This window comes from Archocentrus centrarchus, chromosome 17 (assembly GCF_007364275.1).
Source record: "Archocentrus centrarchus isolate MPI-CPG fArcCen1 chromosome 17, fArcCen1, whole genome shotgun sequence".
NCBI lineage: Eukaryota > Metazoa > Chordata > Actinopteri > Cichliformes > Cichlidae > Archocentrus > Archocentrus centrarchus.
In genome coordinates, this window is record NC_044362.1 from 8,834,552 (window position 1) to 8,849,316 (window position 14,765).

At 41.8% G+C, this 14,765-nt stretch overlaps 3 protein-coding genes across 6 annotated transcripts; 2 read left to right on the forward strand and 1 right to left on the reverse strand.

Moving 5' to 3' along the window:
- The first annotated feature begins 575 nt into the window (after positions 1-575).
- LOC115795730 (kidney mitochondrial carrier protein 1-like) lies at positions 576-12,948 on the forward strand. The gene is made up of 10 exons (XM_030751779.1): positions 576-849; positions 936-1,023; positions 6,677-6,736; positions 7,010-7,104; positions 7,410-7,495; positions 8,287-8,382; positions 8,479-8,603; positions 9,560-9,683; positions 10,655-10,735; positions 11,752-12,948. Exons 1-10 carry the CDS (start codon positions 771-773, stop codon positions 11,791-11,793), a joined length of 876 nt encoding a protein of 291 aa, XP_030607639.1. The 5' UTR covers positions 576-770; the 3' UTR covers positions 11,794-12,948.
- On the forward strand, positions 1,031-4,112 carry LOC115795729 (uncharacterized). Of its 3 annotated transcripts, none has more exons than XM_030751778.1 (6): positions 1,031-1,607; positions 2,153-2,324; positions 2,418-2,611; positions 2,769-2,878; positions 2,967-3,212; positions 3,654-4,112. In XM_030751778.1, the coding sequence occupies exons 2-6, from the start codon at positions 2,220-2,222 to the stop codon at positions 3,953-3,955; spliced, it is 957 nt and encodes a 318-aa protein (XP_030607638.1). In that variant the 5' UTR covers positions 1,031-1,607; positions 2,153-2,219; the 3' UTR covers positions 3,956-4,112. The 3 variants fall into 3 exon arrangements, with proteins under 3 accessions (XP_030607638.1, XP_030607635.1, XP_030607636.1); XM_030751775.1 differs by having other exon boundaries at positions 2,196-2,324; XM_030751776.1 differs by having other exon boundaries at positions 1,038-1,607; positions 2,196-2,324; positions 2,769-2,916; positions 3,008-3,212.
- On the reverse strand, positions 4,930-6,551 carry LOC115795731 (uncharacterized). Of its 2 annotated transcripts, XM_030751781.1 has the most exons (5): positions 6,213-6,551; positions 5,652-5,932; positions 5,423-5,555; positions 5,189-5,282; positions 4,930-5,023 (listed from the first exon to the last, which is right to left on the reverse strand). In XM_030751781.1, exons 1-5 carry the CDS (start codon positions 6,306-6,308, stop codon positions 5,001-5,003), a joined length of 627 nt encoding a protein of 208 aa, XP_030607641.1. In that variant the 5' UTR covers positions 6,309-6,551; the 3' UTR covers positions 4,930-5,000. The 2 variants fall into 2 exon arrangements, with proteins under 2 accessions (XP_030607641.1, XP_030607640.1); XM_030751780.1 differs by lacking the exon at positions 4,930-5,023 and having other exon boundaries at positions 5,031-5,282; positions 5,365-5,555.
- Positions 12,949-14,765: the final 1,817 nt, after the last annotated feature.

Below are 14,765 nucleotides of genomic sequence, written 5' to 3' on the forward strand. Positions count from 1 at the left end.
TATATATATGTAAATTATACATGCAATAATATAGTTGTACACAACACTATTTTTCCAAGAAACATTTGAAAAAGAAGAAAGTAAAAGATTAAATAGCATTTTTTATGCTTTGCTCCGAGTATTTAGGGATCTGTCAGGTTTCCGATATGTGTCCCCCCCAATAGAAAACTCCTTCCTACGCCCTTGCTGGCACCGACCGGCTGGGGAAAATGTGTATTCCCTGACCAGCTGACAGAAACCTGCTGTTGTTTTAGTCACTAGCAGATTTCCATGATAGCTTATAGTTTGCACGGAACACGCCCATTTGTCTGCAAACGCTGGCGAACTACTCTCTGAGTGGTAGTGAAACTGAGCAGTGTGCATGACGTTTGAAAAACCTCTAAAGTGTACAGTCGATTTTTAGTCTTTTTTTTTTTTTAGCAGTGGGTATCATAAAAAAAAAACTCACGACAATTAACAAAAACTGAAGATTGATGAAACACAGTATAAGACAAGGAAGCGAAAGCAGCAGCGTCGCTGGGCATCTCTCTACCGTTTCACGGTTGCCTAGCAGCAGGCATTAGGCGGGGACAGCGGAGAGCAGAAAAGGGAAGAGGGGGCGGGGTTTCCATGCTACTCAGCAGCGGAGGAGGGCTGTGGGGCTGGTCTCCCCCGACTGAAACGCCACTTTTACGCCTCAAGTATTAAGACCGCTGCTCACCCAGCTCATCTGCCTTCCTCTCTAGTCACCGGCTAGTTGGTGGGGTTTTTTTTCCCCTCTGTGACTCGGTATGCGGCATGAGAAAATGTCTAACGTCAACTGGAAGCCCTTTGTTTTCGGCGGGCTGGCTTCAGTAACGGCGGAATGTGGTGAGTGATGCGGCGAGGCCGAGCAGCGTGACTTCCTGTTGATTATGAATGGTTTACGGGGATTTTACGATGCTCTGTGTTTGCAGGGACCTTTCCAATCGACCTGGCCAAGACTCGCCTTCAGGTCCAGGGTCAGGTGGGCGACGTTAAATACCGAGAGATCCGGTACCGAGGCATGCTGGTCCGTGTATTTTGCGGCCAACGGATTTTCGTTTAGGAATCAGAAAACGAAAAACGGGAAACGCCTCGTTTCCCGATTTTAGTTTCAAAGTTTAAAAACGGAAAACGGAAAACGAACCGTTTCCTGATTTTCGTTTCAAAATGGGAAAATAAAAAAATGGAAAACGAGCCGTTTCCCGATTTTTGTTTCCTGATTAAAAATTTAAAAATGGATTTCAAAAATCCGGCGTGGAAATCGGATTTCTCATTTTTCTTCATTTTTGTATCTTGACCCGGAAATGATCGAACTCTCGCGGCACACGCAGACATTGGCGGTACGTTTGATTTGATTAGGAGCCATGATTCACATATACATCTAAGAAGACATGTCGTTGCACGAATATGCAGATTTTATTGCAGTAAGCAGAATAAATGGCAAGTGTTGTAGCGAAATCGCATCAATGTTATGCACCCACTTCGGAACAAGACGGGGTTTTTCTGAGAGGAATGTGCGGAGATGGTGTGCTGAGCAGGGGCTGCTCACACAATTCTGTTCAGACAGCCAGCTTGAAGTTGAAGTCGCTGAAGGTATTGCTGAGGTAAGTTTTTCATTGTTATAATTATTTTTATGATGAATGCTTTTTGTGAAATATGCAATGGCTACATTAATATAGCTAAAAAGCTGACTACAAGCTAATGGGAAGCCAGACATCAGTCGTATGCTACAATTTACAGATTCAATTAAATGGCTAATACACTGTTAGCCCTGCGAGAGACTGGCGACCTGTCCAGGCTGTAACCCACCTCTCACCCCTCTGGCAGCTGGGATAGGCTCCAGCTGCCAGAGGGGTGAGGGTGAGAGTCTCCCACATTGAACTGGATACGTGGATAAAAATGCATGGAAGGACTATACACATAATTTATCCAAATAATATATTTCACTTGTCACATTATTAACATGATAAGTATTAACAGTCTTACTTCTCCAAACATTCCACTGGAAATGTAAAGTTATTTTTAACAGTATTCTTCCCTATTTAGTGCCTCTATGGATAAACTGTCAGCTTCTGTGCTTAAACTTTTTTTTTAAGTCACTATGTTGGGCTTTGCAAACATAACAAGCTTCCCATTTTTTTTCTCCAAGCATGTAGTGACCTGTGAAGTCTGTCTTCCCCCCCCACTTCTAGACTGGATCATCTTTTGGTCGAAAAATGATGACTGGATATCTTTCTGCAAAAGGCATTAAAGCTTCTGAAGGCAGAGTGGGCAAAGTGTTGAGAAGCATTCATCAACCCTATTATGCAGCAAGACAGCAGGTAATGTTAAATACCAGTTTTCCAGTAGAGCACTGGTGTTGAGAATCTAAATCTTGCAAATATATTGAGTATTTATAGTTTGTTTGATTTTAGGGTGCCCGAAATCTCAACCCCATACCCTACAATGCAGAATACATGGGTCATAAGCTTCACTTAGATCAAAATGAAAAACTTGTTATGTTTGGAGTGACCCATGTCATGGCTATTGATGGTTTCAGCAAGAAGATTGTCAGTCATTCCACCATGCCGGTAAAAAACAACATCATCATTTACGAGGATGTGTACAGGTAAAATAACCTGACTACTGCTACTAGTATTCATTTATTCCTCAGTCTATTATTGCTCCGTCCAGTTTTAACTAAATACTTTTTTTATCGTTACTTTAGGAGTGGCTGGGATGCTTGTTAGGTTTAAAGGGTTTATGTTTGTGTGTTTTATCTTCAGACCTGCTCTGCTTTCTTGTGGACTGTGGGATCAGGTCAGAGTTGACTGTGGGAAGGAGTTTTACCTGGCACTGTTCATCCAGGAAAGGCTGGCACAATACAGATACAATTGTCAGAGGCAGCCCTACATTCAGACACCTTCTACAAGGGTAACAATGTGGTGGTAAAATATTTTCTTTTTTTTGTAAACTCATTTCAGATGAGAATAAGCCGAGTCATGCTGTTTTAAAATATGCACAGAACCATGTGATTGAGAGAATGTGGTCAGAGGTAAATGCCCGAGTCAACTATCCTCTGAAGACTGCTTTGGTACAACTGGTGGACATGGAGGAACTGGACATGGAGGACAGCACATCCAAGTACTGTGTGTCAAACTTGACATGCCAGATGGCCAGGATTGGTATCACTAATGTTGTAGAGGCATGGAATGCACACAGAATCCCAGGTATGATTCATTCCTTTTTACTGGCTCTGTTACAAGAATATTTTGTTCACAAAGCAATTTAAATTTAGTTTACCACTCTGTAGTAAATTTTGATATGAAATGCATTTACAAATGTGTAGCTTATTTGCATATCTGTATATTCACTACTGACTGAAATTTTCAATAGATGGGGCAGCTTCAATTTCTAAAATACCTCATCGATTTGTTCTGAATTATTTGGGTATTTTGCTATTTTGTGTAGATTTCCTTTTATTGTTGTATTTATATCTAGATCTGTTCAATGAACACATAATCACCCCTTTGAAGCAACACTAAAGTAATAAGATAAGCTCATATTTCTAAATGCTGTGAATCTGTTGCAGTTATGTTCACTTTACTATACCAAGTAAATTTTAACTCATTCATTTGTAAACCCTTAAAACACACTTGTGTGTCATGCAGGAAAAGGAATACCAAATGAACTGGCTAAAGGGGGGTGTCCTGCAAAAATTGCTGAGGAACTTCTGCCTAATGGTGCCGCTGCAGCTGACCTGTATCAGCAGGAGGTGGGATCAGCCTTGAAGAGAGATTCCATTTTTGGACTGGAGCCTTTCTCCTCTGAAGAAGCCAAACAGTGGACTGAAACAGAGTTTGGTTCTCATTTTGACTTGTTTTCACTTTACCAAAACGTGGTTCATCATAACTATGGACCCTTTAAAGATGCTGTTAGGTTTCTTATTGACATCACCAGATGTTGTGTGTGATCCATTAGTGGTATTCAATGAAGAAACGAGTAAACTTCTCCAAAAAAAATTTATTACAGAGAAAACTACAAGCTGTTTCAATTTATAACAGTTCAAATAATTTGTATTTACAATCTTGTTTCTGATTGTTGGCAATAAAGGAGAACTTGCAATTCTCTAATTCTTTTTTAAAATTCTAATTTTGTGTAACACCCAAGCTTGTATATCATTTAAACAATGTAACATTTAATAATTACATAATGAAAACCGCAGTTACCGACTACTGTTCCACTCCCAAACCATGTTATAAACATCAAACTGGGCTTGAAACCTAAGGACAACCAAGTAAAAAGACAATGTGATTACAGAGAAAACCACCCATCAAACAGGATGAGGAAACGTGTTACTGATAAGCTGCAGAGGCTGCAGGTTAGTATATATGCCAACACTACCCAAGCTGATTTTATAAAAGGTTCCTCTGTAGGAAAACCTGGTCAATTAAGCTGGTGTGATGTTGGCTTGAAATACAAACTCTGCACCCTCTTTAGCTTTGTAGTGACAAATGCCCATTTATATTCAATGTTAGATGAATTACACATCTATATCTCTTTGAGGAGAGAGAGAACAGCATGGAGACCCTTAACTTGGTGTACCCTACGATCAATTTCTTCAGCTCTGCATTTCAGACAGTGATCTGCAGTTAACAGCCACTGCTCCACACATGTTCGGCATCCAACTAGAGACTCGCAGCACGTGGAAAACATGGGTTCCTCCATTAGAGCTACAAGGTTTTAAAAAAAGAAATTGATGCAGAAAAATATGTGCCAGTTACTTTAAATATAAAATAAGAAAATTAAACACATTTATATTTGCTGTAATATGTAATGCATACCTTTGCAAACGAGGCAGGCAAAGGCATCCTTTACAGAATGCAGGTGGGCATCAGTCACTGCTTTGCGTGTGTGCTTTGCAAGCTCAGACAGCTGGTTTATTGCTTAGGTGATATCTTGGAGGCTCTCAGCAGCTTGCTTTAGTTGGTCAATTTTGCCAATGACCTCTTGTATGCTCATACTGTCGTCGGCCCTTCGACTTAAATGTAGAACGACAAAATAGTGAAATCGCCAAATGCATGAATATTTTTCTTATATCTGCCTATGAGGCCTTCAGTTTTTCTTTTAAAAAATATTTGTCAGGTAAAATGACTTATACTGTTTGCCCTTGTGTAGAGAATGAGTTTGACTTTACATACATTACCTTGCTTTAGCTGTTCTTCCATTCTGGAACTCCACAAAGTCATCCTCAAAGATTGCATAGATTTTTCTGGAGTTCTGTTTCCAGTAATGGGAACCTTAGGAGAAGACAATGTATTTCTATATTTATTAATTTTAATGGTAAAATGTAAAAAGCAAGTTTTTGATCACTTAGCTTACTTCTTGTGCCCTCCGAGTCTACTATTTCATTTCCTTGGCTGTCTGTCAGGGTAATCACCTCATCACAGCCCAAGGCATCCTTCACCTTCTGTGTTATTCCTTCCACATTTGCTTCAGCTTCCAAAAAGCGAATGATGACTGTTTTGGAAGTACTGAGCTTGTCATTTACTATTTTGGCAATATGGATAGCCCTGTGGAGGAATTAGATCATTAAAAAAATAAGATGAAAAAATATGGCTGTAGAGAGATTTTACTAGTAAAGACAAGTTGAATATTTAACAGCTAACCTTTGGAAAGATCTTGCTGGGAACAGGTTGCTTGCTCGTGGCGTTCCAGCTGAAGGCCGTGGTGTGTCAGTCAGAGCAGAAGGTGAGGGTCGGTGCATGAAGGCAAATGGAATACCAGTAGTGGGTAGGGATCTGCTTGCAGGAAGTGGACTATGAACTGGATCTCCATGGACCTCATAATGACTGTGATGTGAAAGCTTTAGGATGGAAAAATGTCCTGCTGGCTCTGGAAATATTGCAGTGTTTGCATCATCTGTAATGTACAGACTACTGCAATTAACCTGTTTAATTTGGCAAAATAAAAAAAAACTTATAAAGTGCTAATTATTCACAGATTTTATGTTATTTAGAACAAACATCTGCACAAAATAATATTGGAAACATTCAATTCTAAATCATATTTCAATGTACTTTAAGTGTTTAGACATACCACAAAGTTACTTTTAGCTAACATTAGCATTTACTCGATCACATGCCATTAAGCTAACCAAGGCTCCGTAAAGCCAAAATAAATATTCTTATATATAAATCTATCAGTTATAAGTTGAACAGTTACGGCACCTGAAAAATCCTGCATATCTTGTCCACAGACATGTCATCTTCCTTAAGTGTAACACGTCTGCTTTCTCGAAAAAGGACATAACTGCCCGTTGCCATCCCGCAGACATCCAAAATACACTTGACAACGATGGAAACTGCAGCACGCCCTCTACTGTCATGAAACTGTCAAATGTATGGGGACAACTTCCGGGTGAGAATTGGGGAAAAAAATAAAAACTCAGAAATCCGATTTCCACGCCGGATTTTTAAAATCCATTTTTAAATTTTTAATCAGGAAACAAAAATCGGGAAACGGCTCGTTTTCCATTTTTTTATTTTCCCATTTTGAAATGAAAATCGGGAAACGGTTCGTTTATCGTTTTCCGTTTTTAAACTTTGAAACTAAAATCGGGAAACGAGGCGTTTCCCGTTTTTCGTTTTCTGATTCCTAAACGAAAATCCGTTGGCCGCAAAATACACGGACCCATGCTCCACGCTATGATGAGGATCGGGAGAGAGGAGGGGCTCCGAGCTTTGTATTCAGGGTCAGTATGGTGGGACTCGGACGCTAGTGTGTACGAGAGGGATCGCCGTGACTACATTAAGATTTCACTAGGCTATTAAACGTGTTCCTCACGTTGTTCTGTTTCTTCAGACATTTTTACACTTCCTCTATTTCTTTACACTTCCTATTTCGCTGTCAGCCACCTCGAACCCTCTTCCTCTTGTGTCCAAAGACATGGGTGTGATTTAGATTAGCCAAAACCCACAGAGATGCTGTGGAACAGAGTAATGAAACTAAACTTAATTCATTGCAGGATTGCTCCTGCCATGCTGCGCCAGGCCTCCTATGGGACCATAAAAATTGGCACATACCAGACTTTTAAGAGGCTGCTAGTTGAAAGGCCAGAGGGTGAGTTTCAGTTGCTCTTTATCTCCCTGAAACGCACACACTCACTCACTCACTCACACTCAGGCTGCTGTTTATGGCAACATGTGCGCATTCCTCTTGAAGGTCACAGATGAGGCACAGATGTGCACGCGTTTGACCTACTTATATATATATATATATATACTCTCAGTTTCCTCATGTAAGAGCTTGTTGTAGCAGCCAGCGCTGCACACTGAAACACAGTGAAATACTGAAATCTGACTGCTGTGCAATATCGAGTGCTGCTTGTTCACAGTCACAGCCTGCCTCCCACTCTTCTCTTTCAGATGAGACGCTGTTCACTAATGTGCTGTGTGGCATTCTCTCTGGTGTCATTTCCTCCTCCATTGCCAACCCTACCGATGTGCTTAAGGTAACCGTTTACATACCTGAGGGTCGGGTTACAGCTTGTGCTGAGCTTATCAGACGTCAGTAGGACATGTCTGACAGGTTTTTAGAACTGCAGTGAGGCCTGGAGCCATTGTCCACAGATACAGACAGCAGCTTTTTTCAGTTTTGTTCTGTTATAGTCATGAGAAAGTTTTCTTTTTTTTTTTTTCCCCCAAGTCCCAACTGTTGCCAAGTGTAGTGAAGGGCATTGTGGTGTTACCGTGACCTTACTTGTGGATTATTTATAGAGTGAAACCTCACGGTTTTAACATAGTGTTCTGGAAATGATATGCGTGCCTGACTGGTTTGTGCTTATCTGTGCTCAGGCTGTTCGGCGTGGCTTTTTTGCACCATGCCTTGTAAGCCAGACCTTCTGTCTACAGTCTGCTAAGTGTTATGCACGTGTCTGCTGGTAGGGAACATTGTGTTTTGATGATGCTGTGTACTAGCTGCACATGTCAAGCCTTCACCGAGCCAAGAAATAAACCAGGGCTGATTTGTTAAACAGCCAAGAATGGGCTGGAGGTTTCCTGGAAGCAGGGATTGGGGAAATATTTTTGAATACTGAGCTTGCCAAAAAAAAATCCCAGCAAACTTTTTTTTTTTTTTTTTTTTTTTTTTTACATCTTTTGCATTCCAGTAGAAATCCAAGAAATCCCCCACCCCCACCCCTCCTCACACACAACTTGGTTTTGCAGCGTTACACATCAGTTGTGCACTGTTACCCTTTCTCAAGTGCAACTTTGTCACATTCACCTCTTTCTGACTTCCTAGATCCGCATGCAAGCTCAGGGAAATGTGATCCAGGGCAGTATGATGGGCAACTTCATTAATATTTACCAGGAGGAGGGAACAAGAGGACTGTGGAAGGTACAGAGAAGCTTAAAAAAATGACGCCAATATATACAGCATACAGCTTTCAGGTAGTGCAGGCAGCAAACTTTAATCTTTCTCTCACTGCATCAGGGAGTCTCTCTAACAGCTCAGAGGGCAGCTATCGTGGTGGGGGTGGAGCTTCCAGTCTATGACCTCACCAAGAAGCATCTGATCTTGTCAGGCCACATGGGGGACACCGTGTACACACACTTCTTGTGAGTTTAAACTTGCTCCTCCTCGGCTCCTGTGTCATGCGGTGTAATAACAGGCAGGAAATTACTTGTAAGTGGGGCGTGTTTTAATCAGTCCAAAGCCAGAAAAACAGATCAAGTACCAACTTGAGCTCATTGTTTGAAAGGAAGGTAGCAAACTTTAGATCACAAAGTCATAGCTTAATAAACAAATGTACAGAACAAAGTACTGTATAAAATCCTAACCTCTGATATTGTGCAGTATTTTAGACATTACTCAGCACACTCAACAGAAACCATTTCACAGTATTCATCTTAGACATTTCTGGATGTCTGCTCAGGGGTGCAGTGAAGTTTGCATCTAACAACAACTTCATCTAACAATTCATCTAACATCTAACAACAACAACTGTATTTATAGCAGCAAATGCCATGTGGGTACTTGGACGGAGCTGAGTATATTTTCTGTTTGTAACATTAGTGTTCGTCTCTGGAGCTTGAAAAAGGCGACTGGACTTCTTTTTGTTTCTTGAAGACGTTTCACCTCTCATCCGAAAGGCTTCTTCAGTTCTCAACCAAAAGGTGGAGAGACACAGGTATTTAAACCCCTGTGGGCGTAGTCCCCTGGAGGTGGTTATGACCCTCTATTGATCATGTGCGTGAACACATGTGCCCAGGTGTGAAGGGGGCGTGGTCATATTTAATCAGTGGTTTCAGTTGAAACCAATTTAAGACTCCGCTCCATTGTTTCCTGTGGCCTATTGAGGTCACAGGAAAGCCTTTCGGATGAGAGGTGAAACGTCTTCAAGAAACAAAAAGAAGTCCAGTCGCCTTTTTCAAGCTCCAGAGACTACTATGACCTGGATGACTGAGAATCTACACAGACATACAACATTAGTGTTCACACCACCATAATGACTGTTTTAGTACCAACAACATAGCTAAGGAATCTTATGAACAATTACCCTTATGGTCCACAGGTCCAGCTTTGTGTGCGGCTTGGCGGGGGCTTTGGCCTCAAATCCAGTGGATGTGGTCCGGACGCGCATGATGAACCAGAGAGGAGGAGCGCTGTACCAGGGAACATTAGACTGTCTGCTGCAGGTCAGTCAGAACTCCTCCTGAAATTGATATTCGGTTGGCTTGTAATTAAATAGGTACTCCATCGATTTTTGAACAGCAGTCCTCTCATCATGTAAACACAGAGATCGTTCATTCAGCACCACCACAGTCAAAAGAAGATTGATATTTCCATCTGCGGTAATAATGTGGAGCTGTTGTGGCACCTCTCCACATGGAAAGCTGGAGATGGATAGAGTAAGATCGCAGCACAGAGTAAAGCAGGCATTAGTGAGAACAGATATGACATATAGTCCAGAATCAGCATGAAAGCTAATGTAGAGGTGGGTTGCACAGTGGCTTGCAGATGTGCAGCAACTGTGGACGAGGTGAAGCAGCTTAAATAGTGTGCCCTATATTTGATGTGCCATTGGAAAGTGTAGGAGGGTATCAGCAGAGCCATCAGCTGATCTGCCCGGAATGAGGCTGAGCATGACTTTGTGGCCGACCTGAACTGGTTCCATGCTCGGTTTGTGTTGATTGAGTAATAATCTGAGAAAATGACCCCTGATGAGAATGTGTGCTGGGCAGGCAGGGGTAAACAAAAAGATGAGATTAGAAGCATTCTGGGAAATATTTATGGAGATGGTTTTAAAAAAAACAACTGGAATACTTCTTTAAGTGCAGACATCTTTGTGAATTTTGTGTTGGAACAGTATTTAATGCAGCCAGCTGTCAGTTTTACACTTTTAAGTCTTTGGACTTTAGCTTTATTCTGCCAATTTATTTATTTATTTATTTTCAAACCTTTAATTAGCTTCATACTTCCACAAAGAAGTGCCCGTGTGTATGTTTATTTTTTTGTCTCCTGGAATAATGCATAATTCATCTCATGTAGTATAGCTGAATATCTAGTTATCTAATTTCACTGATTCTTCAGTCCCAGTAAAAAAAATGCCCAGAGCGGATGCTCATCGGAGGATAATGAGATGAAACTGTCTGTTTTCTGCTTTCAGACGTGGCGCTCTGAAGGCTTCATGGCCCTCTACAAGGGTTTCTTTCCCAACTGGCTCCGCCTAGGACCGTGGAACATCATCGTATCCTTTCCAACATCACACTCATGATCTGTTCACATATATACAGTATCACAAAAGTGAGTACACCCCTCACATGTCTGCATATATTTAAGTATATCTTTTCATGGGACAACACTGACAAAATGACACTTTGGCACAATGAAACGTAGTCTGTGTGCAGCTTATATAACAGTCTTCATGTAGCACAACAATTCGTCTTTTAAGATCCTCAGAGGGTTCTTTGCCATGAGGTTCCATGTTGGAACTTTCAGTGACCAGTATGAGAGAGTGTGAGAGCTGTACTACAAAACTGAACACACCTGCTCCCTGTGCACACCTGAGACGTAGTAACACAAATGAGTCACATGACATTTTGGAGGAGAAGTGACAAGCAGTGCTCAATTTGGACATTTACGGGTGTAGTCTCTTAGGGGTGTACTCACTTTTGTTGCTGCTGGTTTAGACATTAATGGCTGTATACTGAGTTATTTTGAGGGAAGAGTAAATTGACACTGTTATATAAGCTGCACACAGACTACTTTTCATTGTGTCAAAGTGTCATTTTGTCAGTGTTGTCCCATGAAAAGATATACTTAAATATATGCAGACATGTGAGGGGGTGTACTCATTTTTGTGATACACTGTACCCTCTGTGGTGCAATACCTGGTGAGCTGGAAGAAAGTTGTAAATTCTGTTATGTATTCGGTGGTGTGTGGCATTCCAAGGCTTTGTTTAATGGAGGAAAGCTTGGTTAAATGCTCACTAACCGGTTTATGTAACTTGGGAAGAGGGAAGGGTGCAGAGAGTGAACATTATCAAAGGTTAAGTTTGGATTAGAGGTGATTGAGCCGGAAAAGAGAGGCTTGCAGGTACTCACTGAGCTCCAACCAGGCCTGAAAGATGTAATGAGATTATTCCCTGTTGCAGCACAAATTGGGGTAAAAAGGGCTCCTCACTGTGCCTCTCATTCTGACCAACAAAAAAGAAATAAAATCCACTCCTCTTTTTGCCAGAGTTCCTTTACTCCCTTTTTCAGTTCTTCCTCACCTACGAACAGCTGAAGAAGATCAGCGTGTGATCAGCAGAGCAACACAGCGGAGATGAGTGTGAGCGCACGCTCTGAGATGAGCCGAGAGGACCAAAAACAGGAAAGGCTGGATGGTGACGGATGCTTGATGGAGCCAGCAGGGGGACAGGGCACGCAAATGCAGACCTGCGTTAAGGGTCGGAATTTGAATTTCCCAGATTCCTGTTTGGGCTGTTTGTCTCCTGAAACCTGTGGCAAATGTGGACACAACTGTGACACACACACACACACACACACACGTTATATTTTTTCTCATCTAAGTGCTACGTCAGGCTAAGCAACTTATTTAAATTTGCTATTGCTTCATGCGGCCTGATTTGTTGACTGGGAAACTTTTAGGACACAACAATCCCAGGAACTTGTTTAAAGATGGCTCTAATGTTGCCAGGAAAACATGAGGCTTCTACACATTAAGTGCTCTAAAACTGAGTGCCTTAGTATGCGATGCAGGCTGTCTAGGCCTGAGCCGCAAGCTGACATTCGCCATGATCACTCTCTTTATGAAAAGATTCAAAAATATGTTTGCATGCAGGAGGTGACAAACTTGGACATGATGTTTTTCTTTTTCTGTATTTCTAAATTTAAAGAGATGGGTGTGGAAAGGTTAAATTATTTAGTTTTCCCTGAGGTGTTTAGCAAAGAGCCAAGAATACATCCTGGTGTGCTGTAATAAATAAGCTACATAAACAGGCCCTTGTCCATATGTGGTGAGATTTGTGGTGCCTCATGCCAGCAAGTGCAGACAGTGAGTGTAACCTTGGGCAGCTGGGGTTTGATGCTGTGCTCCCTGGGATATCATTTAGTCTGCTGGAAAACACTGCAAATGCAGAAGTTATATAAACCTGCATATTGTACATTATATCGCCTCCAGGTTCAGTCCACTGAGATATGATGCGGTGCATCGTTTTGTGTTTAAAGGCACTTAGACCACTACACGTGATCCGCAGTTAACGCCAAATGTATTTTCATATACTGTATTTGCATCCTGTAAATGTGAGCTGTTATTGTGAGGAATGAAAATGTCACTGGCTCTTATGTGTGCGTGTGAGCTATCGCTGCTGCCAAAGTGTAAGCCAGTGTAACTTTTGTTATACTTTGTTGATGTAAATGCTTCATGCGTATTTGAAATAATAAAAAGAAGAGGAGGGGGGAAAAAAAGCACCCCACTTTGTCAGTTTTCCTTTGCAGGTACCACAGTGTGGCGCTGTGGAGCTACACACTCACCCAGCATAGCTGAACACACCAGAATCTGTTTGAGTCTGTTTTTTTTTGTTTTTTTTTTTTAATTCCCAAACCTCAGCTTTGAGGCCACAAATCTAGCACAGTCGTGTTTCTGAGGGACTGCCTGGTTTCTTTCAAACGTATTCAAGCATCATCCCACAAGTGCATGAATTTTTCAGGGGAATGTAAGATGTAATTGTTTTATTTCTGTGGATAAATTCCCCAGTTTTCCCCCATCAGAGCTGTTTGAGGAGCTCAAGGGAGTGGAAAGCGTCTCAGCGAGCGTGCCATCTCTGCGTGGATCTGAGCCTCGCTGTGTTATTTAGGGAGCGCCACCACGGGACTTATTACTAGTGTGAGAACTGATATTGTTGGATCTGGTATATCTCAGCCACTGCAACTTCCAGCGCTGCGTTGCTGTTGGTGTCCTAAGCGTGGCTGCGTGAAATAACTCAATTCCAAACAATGCAGCAGAGTGTGATAGAAGAACTGAATTTGTGTATAAAATATACAGCACAATTAGACCTGGAGGGCGTGCTGCTCAGCTCACATCCATGTCGAATTGAGGCAGAAGAAGCTCCGTAAGGCGAGGTGTAAAACAGAAATAAGAATAATGTGGGGCTTGTGCCAGGGTTTGGCATCTGTAAGTTGGCATTGTAGCCTGCTTGCCTGGCATCACGTCTCTGGCACAGTCCTGTACAAGCTGGACAAGTATGACCACGGGGGATTCCAGCAGTCACAGACATGCTACATTATGGGTATTATTTGCTGCCTGGCCCAAGGGTGCAGGGGAGGCTGGCTCTATTGTGTTCCAAGGATCAGAGTGAGCTTTTGTGTCTGAGGGATAAGGCTCCAAACACCCTGCCCTTTTTCTCTCTGCCTATTTTTTTTTGTTGTTTTTCTTTCAGCCGTTTCTCTAATGAAAACGCTGCAGCACACAGATGGACGAGGGGCTGGAAATGCAGACAAGGAGACAAATCTATCGTAGTCTTGAGGATCCATTCGGAGCAAGAACTCTGCTGCTTCTAAGCTGTACTGTGCTGACAAAGACAGAAATCACAGGCCTATTGCCATTTTTTTTTTACTCACTTATTTTCAGATATGGGACAAAATCTGTTTTCTTGATGCTTATTTGGAGAAAAATTAACGACTTCCCTCTTGAAAACACACATTGTTTGCAGGCCACGGATTTGGCATAACATCAAAATACTGTGCTTAGAAAGATGTCTGAAACGTCTGCCTCCTGGAGGAAAAAGTGCAGCCTTCTGTAATTTGAAATCGTGGCTGTAGTAAATATTTTTGATAAATTGCACAGCTACACCCTACCTGTGAAGAACAAGCTGACAGAGTGAGGCTTTCGAACTGGGGAACACAATAGATCCTGCAAAGATGGCAGCTTATTCTTTAGGAATTCTTCCCTGCACAAATCACAAAGATAATTTTGGAGTACATTTCAGTAAAGAAAAATTACAGCAAACTGCTGCAGGAAAAGGGAGTGAAGGAAAAAAAAAGAGAGTAGTCTGGCATTTTGGGAAATGCTCCTCTTTTCCTTCTTGCTGAAAATCAGGTGACAGATACCTCTCTGCTGTCTGTAAATATGGGGCTGGAGCCAGCAGTTGGCCACCCCAGAATAAAGCTCTGAAAGCATTTGTGTACAGTGCTGTGCAAAAGTCTTGAATCACTCTTATTTCTTTGCTTCCAAGGAGCCAAACTTTGTGTGTGTGTGATTTTTAAAGTGGTCT